The sequence below is a fragment of the Felis catus genome, chromosome D1 (genome assembly GCF_018350175.1).
Source record: "Felis catus isolate Fca126 chromosome D1, F.catus_Fca126_mat1.0, whole genome shotgun sequence".
Taxonomy (NCBI): Eukaryota; Metazoa; Chordata; class Mammalia; order Carnivora; family Felidae; genus Felis; species Felis catus.
In genome coordinates, this window is record NC_058377.1 from 70,455,691 (window position 1) to 70,473,342 (window position 17,652).

Here is a 17,652-nt window from a genome sequence, read left to right on the forward strand (position 1 = left end):
GGGCTCTGCACTGAGTGTGAAGCCTGCTTGGGATTCTCCCTCTCTCCCTCTCCCTCTGCCCCTCCCCTGCTCCTGTGCACACGCTCTCTCTCTCCCCTCCCATAAATAAATAAATACAAACATATGTATTTATGTATAGTATCATATCATATATACGAATACTAATATAATGCTGGATTGTATACTGGAAATTTGCTACGAGAGTAGATTTCTGGTGTTCTCACCCCAAAAAGTAAAAGGCAACCCTGTGAAGAGATGAATGTGTTAATTAGCCCGACAACAGTGACCATTTTACTACGTGCAGGCGCACCTCATTTTATTGTACTTCACTTTACCGTGCTTGGCAGATACTGCCTTTTTTTTTTTTTTTTAACAAATTGAAGGTTGGCAGCAATCCCGCATGGAGGAAATCTTTCAGAATTCCTTTTCCAATGGCATTTGCTCACTTCGCGTCTCTGTCGCATCTTGGTCATTTTTGCAAACTCTTGGGCAATTCTCGTTTTGGTAACTCTTTGGCAATTCTCTTCCAACTTTTTCATCATAGTTATGTTTGTTAGGGTGATCAGTAGCTCACTGAAAGCTCAGATGATGGGTTGCACTTTTTGGCAGCAAAGTATTTTTTGATTAAGATATGCACATTGTTTTTTTGGTTTGTTTTTTTTAGACCTAATGCTATTGCACCTTTAACAGACTTCAGTATAGTGTAAACGTAACTCTTATATACACTGGGAAAGCAAAAAATTCATTTGCCTCACCTTGCTGTGATATTGGCTTATTGTAGTGGTCTGGAACCAAACCCACAATATCTCCAAGGTATGCCTATGCATGTATATCATCAAACCATTGTATTGTACACCTTTTAAATATATAAATTTCTACTCAAAAAAAATTAGGCCTTTGAGAGGAGGAGTTGCTTGAGGGACAGGAATAAGTGGACACAGTGGACAATTACACAGAAGGAGGGGGCATGGAGACATGTGAATTTAGTAATCGTGGCTAGCCTTTTGTCACCACTCGGCTGGCCCTTCACTTTCACTATCTCATTCAATCTGCACGTATCTTATTAACCTACGAGAAGACATGGCCACAAGAGCAGGGACTGTGGTGCCTTGTCCACTGCCCTATGCCCCATGCCCAGCACAGTCTCTGACCCATAAAAGGAGCTCAATGAATACATGTTTCACACATGAGGACTCCCCTCAGAGAGGGTGAGTAACTTCCCCAAACTTACACAGCTTGTAAGTGGTTGAGCCAGGATTTGAACTTCGGTCTGACTTATTCCACCACACTGCTCTTTAACTGTTGGTCCGTGATGCCACAATTAATAACTAGAAGTTGGTATTCATAGCCAGGGAAACTTCTCTTACCATGGGAAGCCTGACAGAGGCCAGGCTCGTAAGTTCCTGGTAGGGACATCCCTTTAGTGTCAGCCACAACACAGAACTTCTCTGTTACCTCCCCAGTCTCTCCCCAAACCTCTGTGGAGGACATGGAGGGGGATTTGGTCCTCAGGAGTGAGAAGGGTTAAGCTTTTACAGCTTATCAAAGCTGTTCCTTTGCATTTAAATAGCGCTATTTAAGAAAGCAGCATTTCTGGAACCTTATTTGATGCTAACATTCCCCGCCCCCCCCCCCCCCCCCAGCACCTTAAGGCAGGCCTGTTCCTCCACTGTCCAGGTCATTTGGAGCTTCATTACTTAACAGTTTGAAAGCTTTTTATGGAAATCAGTGGATGAAGGGAGCTGATGAAGTGAAATGTTCTTATATTTAAGGATCCAGACAAACAAGCTGACAGTACAATACCTGAAGCTTCCACCTTGCTTTCTAATTCAGTCTAGGGTATTTCGGAGATCATCTCATTAGTGATATAGCTCTTTTAATGACGAACCCATATAGCAATGGAAAAACACACACGTATATGCTTTTGTATCTTTTTTTTACTTTGCTATATGGTCTTCGAGGTCATCATTAAAAGAGCTATGTCACACATGAGATCATCTCTGAAATGTATTAAATGAGAAAGCAAGGTACAGTTTGTGTAATCATCTATTTGTATAATAATCTAGCTACTATTGTGCAAAGAAATGGTAGGGGTAAAGACAACGTGTGTGTGTGTGTGTGTGTGTGTGTGTGTGTGTGTGTGTGTGTGTAAACATACAAATATAGAAATGAATTGATAATAGCCGCTAGGTAAGGATGGTGAGATGTCGATATTCCTTTTTACATATCCCTCACACCCTCTCTTTTTGTAACATCATATAGTATGGTTATGTTATTTGGGGTTTTTTTATTTTTATTTTAAAGCCCTTATTTTAGTGCGTGAGGTAATTTTCATCTTGAGAGAGTGCTGACCTGGCCCTTTTCACCCGCATTAGCACCTGTATCTCAGAATACTTTAGTCGCTTTGTCAGTGAAGCCTTCTCCACATCCCAAACTCTCCGAGCCTGGCCCTGGGCTCACCAGCCCCTGCTGTGTTGGCCCCAGAGAGCCCATCAAAGTCTGGCACGCTGTGACTGCCCCTTGTTTAGGTCTGCCTCCCCACTCAAGAAAGCTCCATGAGGCAGGGGTTGGCGTCTCTCTTGTTCCGGCTCTGTCTCCAGCCCCCCACAGTGGAGCCTGGCAGAGACTGCCGTATCTGCTGGGCACCCGGCAATGCCCGTGACCTCAAGCATTAGGAGCTCCGTATCTGCTGGGCGCCCGGCAATGCCCGTGACCTCAAGCATTAGGAGCTACAGCCCTGTGCCTTCCTCGTCCATCCTCTTGCTCTGGTTGGAAGGCCGCCCTCCACCTCGGGCCTGGATCTCACCCCTTATCTTTTCAAGTACCCCACTCCCAGTGCACCCTCTCTCCCGCGACAGCGATTTCTCTTTCTGTATTAGATTATACCGTTTCACATGCAAACCTGCCGTGATGTCACTCATCTTTTAAGAAATAATCACATGTCCTTCCTGCTACTGCCAGTTTTCTCAACACCCTGCACAGCGCACTCCTCAAAAGAGCTGTTTGGGCTTGCTGGGGCACGGCCTCGCGGGCTGGTCTTTCCTAAACCTGCTTCAGTTGCATTTCCAGCAGTGACCAGCGAGGCAGCAGTGGCAGCAGTGAGCAAGTAGCAGGGCCTGCGGCAGCGGGGCAAAGGGGAGGGGGTGCAGCAGGGGACAAGGGGTCAGTGGGGGATAGTGGGGACAGGAGAGGACAGTGAGGACATGAAGGGAACAGTGGGGTAGCAGGGGTCAGCAAGGGGACAGTGGGGATAGTGGATGTAGCAGGGGAAGAGTGGGAGAGCAGGGGTATCAGGGGGCTGTGGGGACAGCAGGAGGCAGTGGGGAAGCAGGGAGACAGTGGGACAGTGGGGGTGTCAGGGGGCAGGAGGGCAGCAGGGGACAGTGGGACAGCAGGGTGTCAGGGGAAGTGGGGACAGTAGGGGAAGCAGGGGGACAGGGGGGTGTCAGGGGACAGAGGGGACAACAGGGACAGCAGGGAGCAGTGGAGACATTAATAGGCAGCGGAGAGAGAGCACAAGGGCTTTGAAGAGGCCGGGGGTGGGGGGGCAGTTCCCCTAGTGTCGTCAGCCTCTCTGGCTGTCCCTAGTTAGGCTCTTCGCCATCCCCACTCCCTTCTCTGTCTCTGCCCGCTCTCCAGGTTCTTTGTCCTGTCACTTTAACTACCACCTATATGCTTATGCCTTTCAAATATACATCTCTGGCCTGGACTTGTCCCTCGAATTCCAGCCTCGTATATCCAACTGCTGACAAGACAGCTTCCCTTGGAGTCATCCTTGACCCCTCTTAGTTTTACAACCCACATCCATCAGCACCTTGATGTTCTGCCTCTCCCTTCAAAATAACGCCTTGCATCCACGGTCTCCTCACCTTGCAGTGCTCTCTCCTGTCCTGCTGCCCCCATGCCCGACCACTGTCCACTCCCTGCAGTGGGCAGGGCCCTCGGAACACATCAATCAGGTCACCTGCTCCTGGGGGCAGACCCTTCGGCACATGCTAACCCCACTGCATTCACCAGAAGTGCCCTCGGACCCCTGGGAGGGCCACACAGACCGGGGGCTTCCTCTAGCTTGTCATTAATTAATCATTTAATTAGCTCACCCATTATTCATCCCGTAATCATACCCGACACACCTCCTCCAACCCAAGCCGATGCTGGGGATGCAGGGAAGGACACAGTCCCCACCCCTGCTCTAGCGTTGGCTTCTGGGACTAGACCTGGACTGGAGCTGTCCTCAGAGGAAGGTACAAGGGGGAGACAGGGAAGAGGGATGAGGGGTGTTCAATGCTGTGCTTTTAAGTTCACTGGAAGGACGCCTGGGCAGCTCACTTAAAATGTCCGACTTTAAGCATTCAACTTCAGCTCAGGTCATGATTTCACAGCTCATAAGTTGAAGCCCTGCATCAGGCTCTGTGTCTGATAGCTCAGAGCCTGGAGCCTCCTTCAGATTCTGTGTCTCCCTCCCTCTCTCTCTGCCCCTCCCCTGCTTGTGCTCTGCCTCTCTCTCTTTCAAAAATAAAACATCCGACTTGATTTCAGCTCAGGTCATGATCTCATGGTTCATGAGTTCGAGCCCTGCATGGGGCTCTGTGGAGTCTGCTTGGGACTCTCTCTCCCTCTCTCTCTCGCCCACCCCCCCCCCATAAGTAAGTAAACTTTAAAAAAAAAAATACAAATAAAATATTTTTTAAAAAAAATAAAAAGACCACTGGAGATGCTCCCACGGGGCAGGATTGGGGCACTGCCCCATAGGTGGCATCACAGTCACCTTCAGCCAGGCCTGGCCGGGGCTTCCTTGCAACCCCTGCCTGTTTGAAAGCACACAGGGGGCACCTGGGTGGCTCAGTGGGTTAAGAGTCCAGGTTGAGCTCAGGTCATGATCCCATGGTTCGTGAGTTCAAGCCCTGCACCAGGCTCTGTGCTGACAGCTCAGAGCCTGGAGCCTGCTTTGGATTCTGTGTCTCCCTCTCTCTCTGCCCCTCCCCTGCTCATGCTCATGCTCTCTCTCTCTCTCTCTCTCTCAAAAATAAATAAAACATTAAAAAAAATTTTTTTAAAAGAAAGCAGACAGCCTCTGCTTCTCGCGTTCTCTCTCCCCTGTGACGTCGGAATCTCGCCTGGCCTGGCCCCTTTTTCACTCCTCTGCCTCTGGCCCTGGCACTTAGTCTTTTCCAATTGCTGGAGACAGGGTGGAGGTGGGGAGGAGGGCCTGGGAAGATCAGGTGGAGAGAGGCTGGTGGGATGGAGAGACAGACATGCCCCATCGACCTCCCTAGCTCCCTCAGCTCCCGGGGGCTGCAGACTTTCACGTGCATTACAAAGGACAAAATGAAAAAGTCCGGAAAACGAGGTTAACCCCCGGATTGACACTTCGGTCCCCAGAGGACAAGCTAAACTGTTGCCGGTGGCTCAGAGAAGCACACAGAAGGCTGGTCATCTCTCTCAGGTCATGGGGTGATGCCTCTCCTCAGAGCGCGCCACCTGCCAGAGTCAGCTGCGGGTAGAGGGGCGGTGGGGCAGCCCCCGGGGGGCTCTGATGGGCCCTCCCTCTCCCGCTTCAGAAATACCAAAGCTGCTCTCACCAAAACGTCTCACGGGGAAATTGTTATCTGCGAGCCTTACACAATTTTCCCCTCGGAATTACAGGCTGTATTTGAAAAGAACTAAAAAGACGTTGAATTCGAAGTGCTTCTGTGCAACCACATCACCTTCTTGTGGATCTGTTAATGGGCTCTGGGTACCTTCTCTGCCTTTGAGCTCACCGATCAGACAGTGGCTTGGGATGACCGCTGCTTCCCCGGGCGTGAGGCATGCTGTGGGCACTTCAACAGGCAGCCCAGGTCGCGGGGTGTCCCCCTGAAGCGGACTCGGAAGTTGTGAAATCTGACCACAGCTCCTGACGCGGCCTGTGTCCTGTCCCTTCCTTCTCCTTCTAGTTCAGGCTGTTCCAGCACAGTTGTCTGGCTGGCATTGTCCTACCGCTCTGCCAGTGCCACGCTCAGATCTCTGAGGATCACTTCACGCAGCTAGGATGATGGAGTGCTGTTGAGCTGAGGCTCAGAGGGCACCAGCCCCTTCCTCATCACAGCCTCTCATTCATGCAACAAATATTGCTTGAGCATGTCCCAAGCATGGTCCCAAATATGGAGACTACAGCACTGGGCAAGAGAGACAACAGCCCTTGCCCAAAGTGGGGGGGGGGGGCCCTATTCTAGCAGGGAGAGAGAACCCCTCGAAAGTAAATAAGCAAAATCCACAGGGTATCGGACAGTGACCAAGGCGATGAAGAAAACACAATCAGATAAGGTGATGGGGGCGTGCCGGGTTGAGGAGCCGGCGAGGAATTGCTCTTTTTAGTCACGGGGTCAACAAAGACCTGAAGAGAAGGTGACGTTTGAGCCAACACCTGGAGGAGGCAAGGGTGTGAGTGGCGTGATGTCTGTCCGGAGGACAGCATTGCTGGCGTAGGAAGCGGCAACGGCCAAGTGTGCCCGGTCCGTTCGCGGGAAAATGAGACGTCTGGAACGGCCAAAACAAAGTGAGAGAGGGGCAGAACCCTAAGGGATAGAGTTAGTGAAGTAACACAGGGCGAGGCTGGTCACGGAGGGCTGTGGGGGGCACGGAAGCTCCCCCATTTGCTGTGGGGTGTGAAGCCATTGAAGGATTTTGACCTGAGAAATGGCGTGGGATGGTTGCTGTGCGACGAGCCCAGAGGAGGGCCAAAGAGGAGGCAGAGACACCAGCCAGGGAGCAATTGCAATCATCTAGGTGAGTAGTGATGATGGCTTGGACCACAGTGGCAGCAAGGCAGGTGACGGAAAGGACTTGAACCCAGCTGCATGGAGAGGGGTCAGCAAAGAAGACTGAGGAGGAACAGCCAGGGAGGTGAGAAGAAATAGAGGGGCAGCAGGTGCCAGAACCATGTAGAAAGTGTTGCAAGGCAGAAGGAGTGACCAGCTCTCCTGGTCCAACACTGCCGAGGGGTCATGGAAGCTAAGAGCTGGGCAATAACCGTGGGCAGTGGTGAGAGCATTGGTGATCCTGACCAGAGCAGTATCGGAGGAGGGAGGCATCTCAGCTACTTCATCTGAAAAATGGGAACCATTTGCCTGCCTGCCTCAGACTTCTGCAGTACAGACCACAGGCGACCACAGGCAAGCCATGGACCACCGCCAAATATGAACCATCTGTTTTCATTTATGACCCAGTAAACCCAGAGCTTGTCGAAACAATGAGAGACTATGTGGTGGGGCACAATTGATTTAAAAGATGCCCATAGCTCCATTATTACCTCCTAAAACGGCTCATTTCCTGCTGCTCATCACCAGGACACCCACCAAGGGATGAAAAAGCTCCCTGCAGACATGGAAGCCATCAGGGTTGTTTTTTATGCTAAGTGGGAATTCTGGGATAGGATAGAAGCAAATAATGGAGCCAAACACCGTTCACGAGAGTCTACCTAAGAGGCCAGGCACTGCCCTCACAGAGGGATCTGGGTGACCCTATGCCTCAGAGCAAGAGCTCTTTGGGGAAAACTGTCAGCCAGCGGTAGCCACACTCTTGCCGAAAACGACAAGCAAAACAGGAGAGGGACCAGAGCAAGATAGAGAAGAAGAGTAGTCAGGCCGGGTGGAAAGAGCAAGAGTTTTGGAGCCAGACACATCTGTATGGGAACCATGGTTCCTGGGTGGGCTGCAAGAAGTCACATGACTTCTCTGAACCTCAGTTTCCTCGTCTGCAAAATGAGATGATAGCTGTTCCCAAGGATTTTCCCAAGAAACAAGCTGATGAATACAAGGAAATGTGCGATGAGGTGGGGGGTCTCTCTGTGCACGCACGTGTATCACTGCACGTGCATTTAATATCATTGGTCGTTGGGTGTCTGCCTCTCCAGGAGCAGTTCCTCTCCAACGCAAGGACCCTGCATCTCCCTTGCTCTTCATCAAAATCAGTTCTCAGGGCAGCATTAACATTCAGAACTCAGAGTGTTCTAAGGCCTGCAGAGGCCCAGGAGGGGGACGGGGTGGGGCTGACCTGTCAAGAGTGCCCAGCTCTCCCTGCACCACAGCTTACCCTCCCGGCTCCCCTCTGCCTGGGGTCACAGGGTGACAAGTGTGGTCTCCAGGGTCAGGCTGACGTTTAAACTCCAGCTCTGCCATTGCCTAACTGGCTAATTTGGCCAGATAAATGTGTTTCCGAGGATTAAAAGTGTATACCTACGTCCCTCGCAAATGTTGTAAGGATTAAATAAAATACTATATAAAGGTAACGAGCACAGTGCCTCTGCCCAGCACATAAAAGCAGTAGATCGCTGTGTTATTATTGTTGATGTTTCCGTTACTTTCCCTCTCTGAGTATGGATTGCAGCCCCTTTCTCTTCCTGCAGGGAGGAGGCCGGTTGTCCGGGCAGAGTCCCAGACCGTAGGTCGAGGGCAGGACATTCTCTGTGCCCCTTGGAGCAGAGGGGGCCTTAGGATGAGGAAAGAGGTTGTGGTTCAGGACTGGGAGATGAAGGTTCAGGCAGGTACAGGCACAGAGAGGAGGTGAGGCACGAGGCAGGGAGGAGGTGACAGACTCTGGCCTTTCACTGCGGGCATGGCTGAGATGCCCAGCGCTCTCCCGCACTGGGGGCTGGCTCTGGAGGGCATGGGAAGGGCAGTGTTGGGCAAGGTTGGCTCTGACACCAACCCCCACCCGTTCCCCAGACCCACACTCTTACTCTCTGCTCTGCTCAGACTCGGCATCTCCTAATACTGATGTGATTTCTGCCTCCAACCTGTCCCGGGCCTGTGTTCGCTCCACACGGCCCTCCTTCCTCCAGAGCTGATCTCAGCCGGTGGCCTGTTTGGGGCTGTGTGATTCCCATTTGCTGTCGGTAGCTATGAAGTCTGAGTACAGCTGTGACATCTTCACAACATATTTACCAAAAGCAAAATGAAAGAGCTCATCCCCATGAAGATGGACACCAGTGACCTGTGGTTTCTTTGGGGTTTTTTATTTTAATTGGCACATCTCCGGAAAAGTGCTAATGTCATCCAAAAGAGGCATGAACTGTGAATATGCCCTGAAATAGTTGGTTTGAAAGAGTCCTATGGGAGATGTATAAGGGCTCTAAGGATTCTTGAAAGATCCTTTCTGTGCCTTAGAGACGTGTTATGAGAGCTTTTCATTTAAGTCTGAAGTTTGGATTGCTTACTCTGACTTTAAATCCTTCATTCTTCAGAATGGAACACGCCCCGCCCCCCGAGCAGCCCCATCCAAGGCTCACCCAGCTACATGAACCTCCCATCATATGCTCCCTGAGACTCAGAGCTTGGCTTTAAGGGAGGGAGTATTCTCCGGAGGCTTTGTGGATTTGTAGATGCAACTGTGTGCTTCACAATCTGTGCTCAAGCGGTGCAAATTGATTCTAATACCAGCTTGGCCTGAATGTAAATGAGAGTAAGAATAGTAACTAATATATGCATATTTGGGCACCGCATTAACACATTATATGAATGATGCCACTTAGTCCCCCAACAACCCCGTGTAGTAGAAACTCTTTCTAAATCCCATTTCACAGATGAGACGGCTAAGGGAGGTCAAGAGACTCGCCAAAGGACACAGAGCTAGCTAATGGTGCAGGCAGGATTTGAACTCGGGGTGATTCTAGCTAGAGCCTGTACTCTCAAACATACCGCTCCCGTGCCGGCTGAAACAGTAAATACCCAAAAGATGGATGGTGTTCAGTGTGTCCAAAGGTGTGGCAAGATGGGCATAAATACATTCTTGTGGGGGTGTAAATTGGTACAGATTTTTGGAGCACGATTTGGTAGGTCCTGCCAAAACTCTAAATCTGCTTCATCTTTTAACCATCCCCTAGGAATCCATAACACAGGAAGCCTTGGGTTTGTAAACAAAGAAATATGTATACAAGGCTTCGTGACAGCATGGAAACAATTAAATATCCACCAATAATGCTAGTTAAGTAAATTACAGACCCTCCACGCTATGGAATTCTAGATACACATCAAAGGCTTTGCTTTTTCAATAATTTGCTGGATATGGCCATGGAAAAGCCACTCTCCAGTCCTATAGAATCTAGGGTCTACCAGACAAGTTTGATGCTCCAAAGATTTTTAGCTTTTTAAATAAATTTTCCATAGTGCCCCTGCATTCTTATCTGATGGAATAACACAAATGATCACAAACAAGCAAAACTAAGCTATTGATCATGCAGATGGCGTGCAACCACTAGATGAAACAATTTACAGCAACAAGCTGTTCTAAAGCCTGCACATGTGGCTCCATCATTCTTGGAGCCTCCATATCCCTAAAAATTACAGCTAGAGTTTCATCACCATGCATAAACACTAATGGAGGGCCCAAACAATTTTTGTCGTTATATACTGCGAAAGCAAAATCAATATATCGTCAGCTGGGACTTGAAAACCAAGATTTCATTATAATGCAAGGTGCATCTGCAGGGCCAGCCTACATGGTGTCTATCTTAACTCCACCCACATTGATCTTACTTCAAGGGCAAAAGGATTGTCATCAGACGGTATCTCGTTTCTTGGGTCTCATGTCTTGGGTTTCTCTTTGATGCCTCTTGACTTGGTTTACCAGAATTTAAAGATCTCCAACATTTTAAACAGCACCCAAAGGACTGCTGTGATGTGGTATCTACTGACATGGAAAGTTTCCCATGGGATGGTATTAAGGAAAAAATTTGAAATCATGGTGCAGAATAAGTATGATGCGGTTTTTGTGGGGAGAGCCGTGTCTAATGTGCACACACATACGCACACGCACGTAGTTGCATATGCAATGATATACACCAAACTGTAACATTCTGGAGAAGGAAGCAGAAGGCAGGGTAGATGCTGGATGGACTATGGTCACTATTCGCATTGTGTGCTTCTGTGATGCTAAATCTGTCTACAGTATGCATGTACAATTCTGTTTATGCATTATTCTGTATATGTAAAATCAAAGAAAAACATATACTAGAGCCAGATGATGAAGGCCATGTAGGAAAACTCAGGAATCAAGAACTGGTCATGGGGGGCACCTGGGTGGCTCAGTTGGTTAAGCATCCAACTCTTGGTTTCGGCTCAGGTCATGATCTCATGGTTCATGGGTTCGAGCCCCGCATCTGGCTCTGTGCTGACGGCACGGAGCCTGCTTGGGATTCTGTCTCCCTCTTTCTCTGCCCCTCCCCTGCTCGCTCCATATCTATCTCTCTCTCAAAAATAAATAAATAAATAAACATTAAAAAATAATAACTGGTCATGGGAGTTGTGAGGAGCTACTGAAGGGCTGAGGCAGGGAACGGAGACGGTCGGATTTGTGGCAACATGGAAGGTGCATTGGGGGGAAGCAAGAAGGTATGGAGACTGTGGGAGGAGGCTCAAGGGACTTGAAGGCTGTGGGCACAGTGAGTCTTGGAGCCCGCCAGCTGTGAGGGGCAGGAGATGGGGGGAATGGAGGTTCACAGTAGATGTGCCTTTAACGTGCTGGAGGAGGAGTGGGCTTCTGGGGTTGGAGGAAGGGCTCATTGCGAGCCATGGGATGTAGGAGATGACTGCAGGGTGGTGGGGTTTTCTGGGCATGGTACCCACCAATTAAGAAGTTTGTCGGTTCATCCTAAATATGTCCTAGGCACTCACGCCAGGCATGGCTCTAAAAACTGGAGCAGAGATATAAGCCAGCCAAGCAAGTCTCTGCCCCCTTGGAACTCAGGGACCTGTTCAGTCAGCAACAGAGTACTTCCTTCCTCAGCTGGTGACATTCTAGGCTTTTCCAAGTACAGTGGACAGTGGCGTCTGAGCACTGCTGGGCCCAGCCAGGGGAAGGGGAGATCCAGGACCAGCTGAATCCTCTCCGGGGAAGGTCCTTAGCCAAAGCCAAATTTGGGCCCATGGAAGCCTTAAGCCTTGAAAAGGTTATGATACTCCTCTGCCCCGTCACTGAAGATAAAAACCCAAACAGACTGCCAAGTAAAGTTAAGCAAGATCCACAAACTTCTGCATTTCCCCCCTCGATGTTGACTTAATGCTTTCCTTCAAATTGTTAATTAGCAAATCCTTCCTCAAAAATCGATTTTAAGGGCCCATGCTACACGCTGTCCAAAGCAAATAGAGCGGAATGATATGAGCGGCACAAGGGGTGTTGGCCTTAGACTTTGTTCTGGCCTCCTGTCCAAGGGAGTCCAATCAGGTGTGTGGGTCTCAACAGCAGGAGAGGTCTGGGGCCGGGGGGGGGGGGGGGGTGGGAGGGTGGTGGTGACAATCCTCCAGAGCAGGTATTGGCTACCCTGCATGCAACTCCTCATGCAGCCGGTGCCTGGACACAGAGTGCACAACCTGCCCTCCAGGCTGGGCATGATATAGAAGCATGGCCATCCAAGGCGGAGGCCGGGTCAGAGCTCCAGCTGCAGTGCGGGAGGGGTGGCCGGAGCTGGAAACCAGAGTGTGGCTCAGTGAACCCATCAGTGTGCAACACACAACAGACGCAGCGGGCACTGAGCCCCATCCCCCGGGATGGCCGAGGCTCCCGGGCTTCGCTACCCTGGGGGCGGATGGCTCCACACCTGGGCAGCAGGTAAGGGAATGAGGGTGGACGATGTCACCATGTCAAACCTCTCTTGCTGCCATGAGCCTGGCTCTCCTCACTAAACAACTGTGGTCCTTTTTTTTGCAGAGTGATGAGGTCCTCACCGTCATCAAGGCGAAAGCTCAGTGGCCAGCCTGGCAGCCTCTCAACGTGTAAGTAGCACACAGACCCTGGCCATTTCTCATACTCGGAGCCACCCACCGGCTGGCCACCACATGAGTTATGTCATTAAAGTCAGCAGTACCTCTCAGGTGCATGAGCAGGTGAGGTACACTGCCCACGTGTGGGCCTATCACACTTACCCGTATCTTCTCAGGCATACGGGCCTGGTCTTTGTCTCCCCCGATGGCTCTAATACCACAGAACCGGACATAACAGTTGCCATTACGTGTTCACTCATGTTCTCGGCCACGACCGACTGAAACCACCTTCGCACACAGGTACACTCACTCTAGGCAGGTCTTACTCGTGGAAGACTAGATTGGCCCCAGGTTATCTCTTTCCTGTCTACTCTATCCCTTTAAGATTTCATCCTCCCTTGTATTTTGATGACCTAGGGTATGCCGATGGCTCCCTGAAGGACTACTCCGCCAGGCAGATATGTAGGTAGGTAGGTAGGTAGGTAGGTAGGTAGGTAGGAAGATAGGTAGGTGAGTAAGTAATCATCCATCCTTCAGTTTCTTGGACACCTCTCTGTAGATGGCGTACATGGACCTTGAAATCATCATATCAAAAAAACAAAACAAAACAAAACCAAATCCTATTGTGTTATCCTCTCCTTAGAATCCCTCCATGACCTCCTTTGGTCTCCGGGATCACTTAGAGAGGCCCCAGTGAGCCGAACATGCCCCAGCTCCTGCTTCTTTTCCTTAGGGCTCATGTCTTGCCTCTCTCTACTCTGCACCTCTCTCTGGCCATGCCGAGTCCTGTGCAGTTCCTTGAACGAGCTTTGGTTTCACTCCTCCTTCAAGGATGCAAGACTTGGAGCAAAGTTCCTGCCAACCGCATGAAAATGGTTTATGAAGAATGGCTTGGCCATTCTCTGGAGTCGTCTATACCCACCGACGATGGTGGTGATGGAGAGTGCAACGACACAGGCAGTGGGTGAGATTCTGCTCGGTGGGAGCAAAGGCAAAGTCAAGATGATGGGTAGAGAAGCACAGGATGGGGTAGCAGGAGCGGAGAGAGGAGTGCTCCCACACAACCAGCGGGGAGCAGGGAAGCTGCTGCCAGGCATCTGGTGCCCACCTGTTTAACCATTCAGCAAATTAACCGTTCCTCCCCCACCCACGATGTGCCAGCCCTGTACACCCAGTCCCCAGCCTTTGGAACCCACAGTCATTGGGGGTGGGGGGATGGACAACAAAGAGAGGTCTCCCACCCCAGAGCTGCCCTTTGCACACCTTCGGGTGACACCATACACCATGGTGGCCGTGCACACTCCATGGGGATAAATGTTATGATGAGGTTATAAGTGGTTCTGGAAGCCTAGAGAAGGGGCACAGCCCAGCCGAGGATTGAGGAGGGGTCATGAAGGGCCTTGTTCAGAAGGTATCATACGGGGCTGAGTCTGGAAGGAAGCTCCTTGCCCTGGATTGGCCCAGGTCTGGGCAGAACCGAGGCCCTAAGTGGCGACCTGAGGAAAGAGAGACAGGCCCACACCTGGACAGCTGACCAAGGGCAGCCGAGCTGGCTGCGTAGAGGCCTTTCCTGGCTTGCTGTGACCTCCTCTGAGAAAGCTGGGGCCAGAGTGGTTGGAAACCTGCCCAGCCCTGGAAATGCCTTCCCCTCCAAGGAGAAGCAGCAAAGGCAGGGTCTACTGCCCCCCGCTGTCCCCTGGTAGGGGGGCATTTGCCTGTCTCAGGCCTGTCCCACCAAAAAACACCGATGTGAATTCACCGAGGCCCTGAGGCCCCGTCACATCATTAACGTCAGTCAGAAAAAAAACACCCACCGTGAATCTTGTGCGCTCAGGCTCTCCTCAGCTGCCCCCAGCTCCCAAAACTGCATGTGGACGAGTCCTCACCTTGGGCTCAAAACCAGGCAGGGGCTGGGGGCATCTGGGCCAGAGTTTGCAGATGCCAGTGTTGATACCACTAGGGAAACCTGATCCCAGTTTTCCCTTAAGGAGCCCAGGGTTTGGGAAGTGTAAATGGCAAAGCAGGGTGCTTCTGGAAGGCGAGCGGAAAGGAGGAAGAAAAAGCAGGGAGCAGAGAGCTGTCCTCTTGTCTCTAGCGCCTACTATGTGCCAGGTACCCTGCCAGGACTTATGTTCCTCATCCCACTCCATCCTCATACTAACCCCATGAGGTAGGGGTCTGGAGCCTCACTTTGCAGATGAGACAGAGGCTCAGACCTTAGCAGCCAGCTCCACTGGCGGAGGAACTAGAATTCCAACCCTCCCCAGCTGCCTCCACTCCCTGTGCCCCTTACTTATTACAAGGCCCCTCCAACTACGTAACAAGTCATTCAGTGTCCATCTTTTCACCAATCAAGACATATATATATCTTCCAGTCAGACTTCGGACCAGCATGAAATTCACACTGTGACCACAACCAAATTGTCTGACTCCTGCCCCAGAACAAAACAAAACCGTGACTTTCACTTACCTTGTGTCCTTCCGTTAAGGATGACTGAAACATTTCATTGCCTCAACAAACATTTATGGCCGGTCTCTAAAGGGAAGTACTGTCAAAGATACTTAGGAATACAGTGCTGAGCAGAGCAGAGTTTCTCATGAACTCACAGTTTAGTGAGGGAGAGACATTAACCAAATGCTGACAAATGTGACATGTCTGTGAAGATATAAGGTGCCATGAGAGAGTGTGACGGGGACCCTGACCCAACCTGAAGGTCAGAGAAAGCTTCCTTTAAGAGATGGCCATTGAGCTAAGAGTTAAGGAACCAGTAGGAGCTGACTAGGTAAAGAGGCAAAGAAAGGGGAGAACATTCTAGAAAGTCTAGAGAGACTATCATGTGTAAAGACCCTGAGGAGGGTTCAGCATACTTAAGGTGCTAAACAGTTGTGGTATAACTAGGTCCAGAAATCACAGGTGACCTTGGTGTGGGGCCAAGGCACCATTAGGGATTTAGATTTTTCCATTAAGAGTAATGGGAAATCTTTGAAGGGTTTTAAGCAGGATGACAACATGATCAAATCTGCATTCAAAAGAAAACAAAACAGGGGTGTCTGGGTGGCTCAGTATGTTGTCCAACTTTTGATTTCCGCTCAGGTCATGATCTCGCAGTTTGTGAGTTCGAGCCCTATGTCGGGCTCTGCACTGACAGCTCAGAGGCTGTTTGGGATTCTCTCTCTCTCTCTCTCTGCCCTTCCCCCACATGAGCTCACTCTCTCTCCAAAACAAGTAAATAAACTTAAAAAAAAAAAACAAACAGTAACAACACTCTGGCTCCAATACGAGAAGGTCAAGAGTAGTGAGGGGAGAATTCACAGTGACCTTGACAAGGATGGTGGTGGTAGAGATGGAGAGAGGTACGGCGGTCGTAGAGAGGTGTAGGAGCAGAATCCCACAGGCTGCAGTGATAAGTTCAATAAGGAGAGTGAGGGAAGCAGAGACACCTGGATGAATGGGTTGGTGGGGCCACCTATTAGGTTCAGAATAGTAAATGAAGTTCAGTGGGAAAGACCATGAGCTCAGTTCTGGATGTGATACGTTGGAGATGCACGTTGGAGGACATGCCTGCAAAGGAAGGAAACAGAAAAGGAGTAGCGAACAGACTGGGGAAGGAAGCTTGGCATCAGGGGAGCCAAGAGAAGAAAGTGCTCCAGGAGAGAGTGGTCAGCTGTGTCCAGTGCACCTGAGAGATCAAGTAAGATTAGGGCTGCATCATGCCTATTGGGTTGACCAACATGAAGAAAATCAGTGACTTTATTGAGAATCCTTTCCACTGAGCAATGGTGGGCAGCCTCCAGGGGGGTGAAATGTGAACAGAAAGTGAGGTTATAGAGTCAGCGAATACAGACAAGTCTTCTGAGTTCGCTGTGAAAGAAGAGTGGCTGCAACAGCTACTGCTCCAAGGAGGTAACAGAGTCAATGATGTTTTTTTGTCTTCTTCTTTTTTAAGATGGGGAAGACTTTTCTGTAAATTTGAAATATATATATTTAGGGACACCTTCCCAGCTTTCCCCCGTCCCTCAGACTTCATGAGACCCCAGTGGAACAGAATTAATCGATGGCAAACACCCAGACCTCCCAAACACCCAAACCCTCTCTGCTCAGTGCTACCAGCTCGTTAAGGGAAAGGAATTTTCCTTTGATTTTCCCATACCCCAGTCTCCCCTTCCCTCTTCCAAATCTCATTAGGAAGTCAAATTAGGAAGCCTCCACGCAGCCAAGTTTTGTTTTGCAGAAACAGCCCTGCCCCTCCTCACTGAGCCTGCCCGATTGAGGTTAATGGGATTCTATCCACCCTTGGGCCAGTGGAAAGCCGGGGTGACCTACTTTGTGAGGTCCTGCCCTGTGAAACTGACTTGCTTTTCAATGATCTTCATCTTTTTCCCCAGGACCACTTCTCAAAGGACAGCCATGAACGAAACAAATTAGCTGCTGACTTGTTTAGCTCAATAAATCAAGCTGTGGGTCTGTCAGCCCAGAGTGCAGGTAGAGACAGGAAAGACAGATTCTGAACAAAACCCACATCCTTCACCAGTTCCTCTGGTGTCTGAGTAGAAAATGACCAGGTTTCCTGCAAATCAGTTCTAAATTTCTACCACCCAGTTCCTCCAGGTTAATCTGAATGCTAGGAATTACTGGAACTTCTGCAAATAATCTTTATTCTTACAATGGATTTTATAAGGGACTAGTCTCTGTAATTATTTCCAGCCACTCTGTTTAATTCACATTTGATTAGACAACTGTCCTTGTTTTTGAGACAGATGAAGGGAGGGTGGACTAGAGACAATCACCCTCTCCAGAAATCCTGCCCCGCAAATCACCCAAGCCATGGCTCTCCCCATGAGGACAAAGGCATCTCTCTCTTTCTCAGATCAGGGCTGAAAGTTTCAGGGCCCTTCCTGTCTCCTGTAGCACTTG

General features: G+C 50.0%; 1 protein-coding gene across 6 annotated transcripts in view; it reads left to right on the forward strand.

The window, feature by feature from the left end:
* SPON1 (spondin 1) overlaps positions 1 to 17,652 on the forward strand; it is a 261,400-nt gene that overhangs the window by 220,285 nt on the left and 23,463 nt on the right. For all 6 annotated transcript variants that reach the window (XM_023239596.2, XM_045038988.1, XM_045038989.1 and 3 more), the window contains exon 7: positions 12,685 to 12,749. In XM_023239596.2, the coding sequence (XP_023095364.1) occupies positions 12,685 to 12,749 (65 nt within the window). The remainder of the gene's footprint in view (positions 1 to 12,684; positions 12,750 to 17,652) is intronic.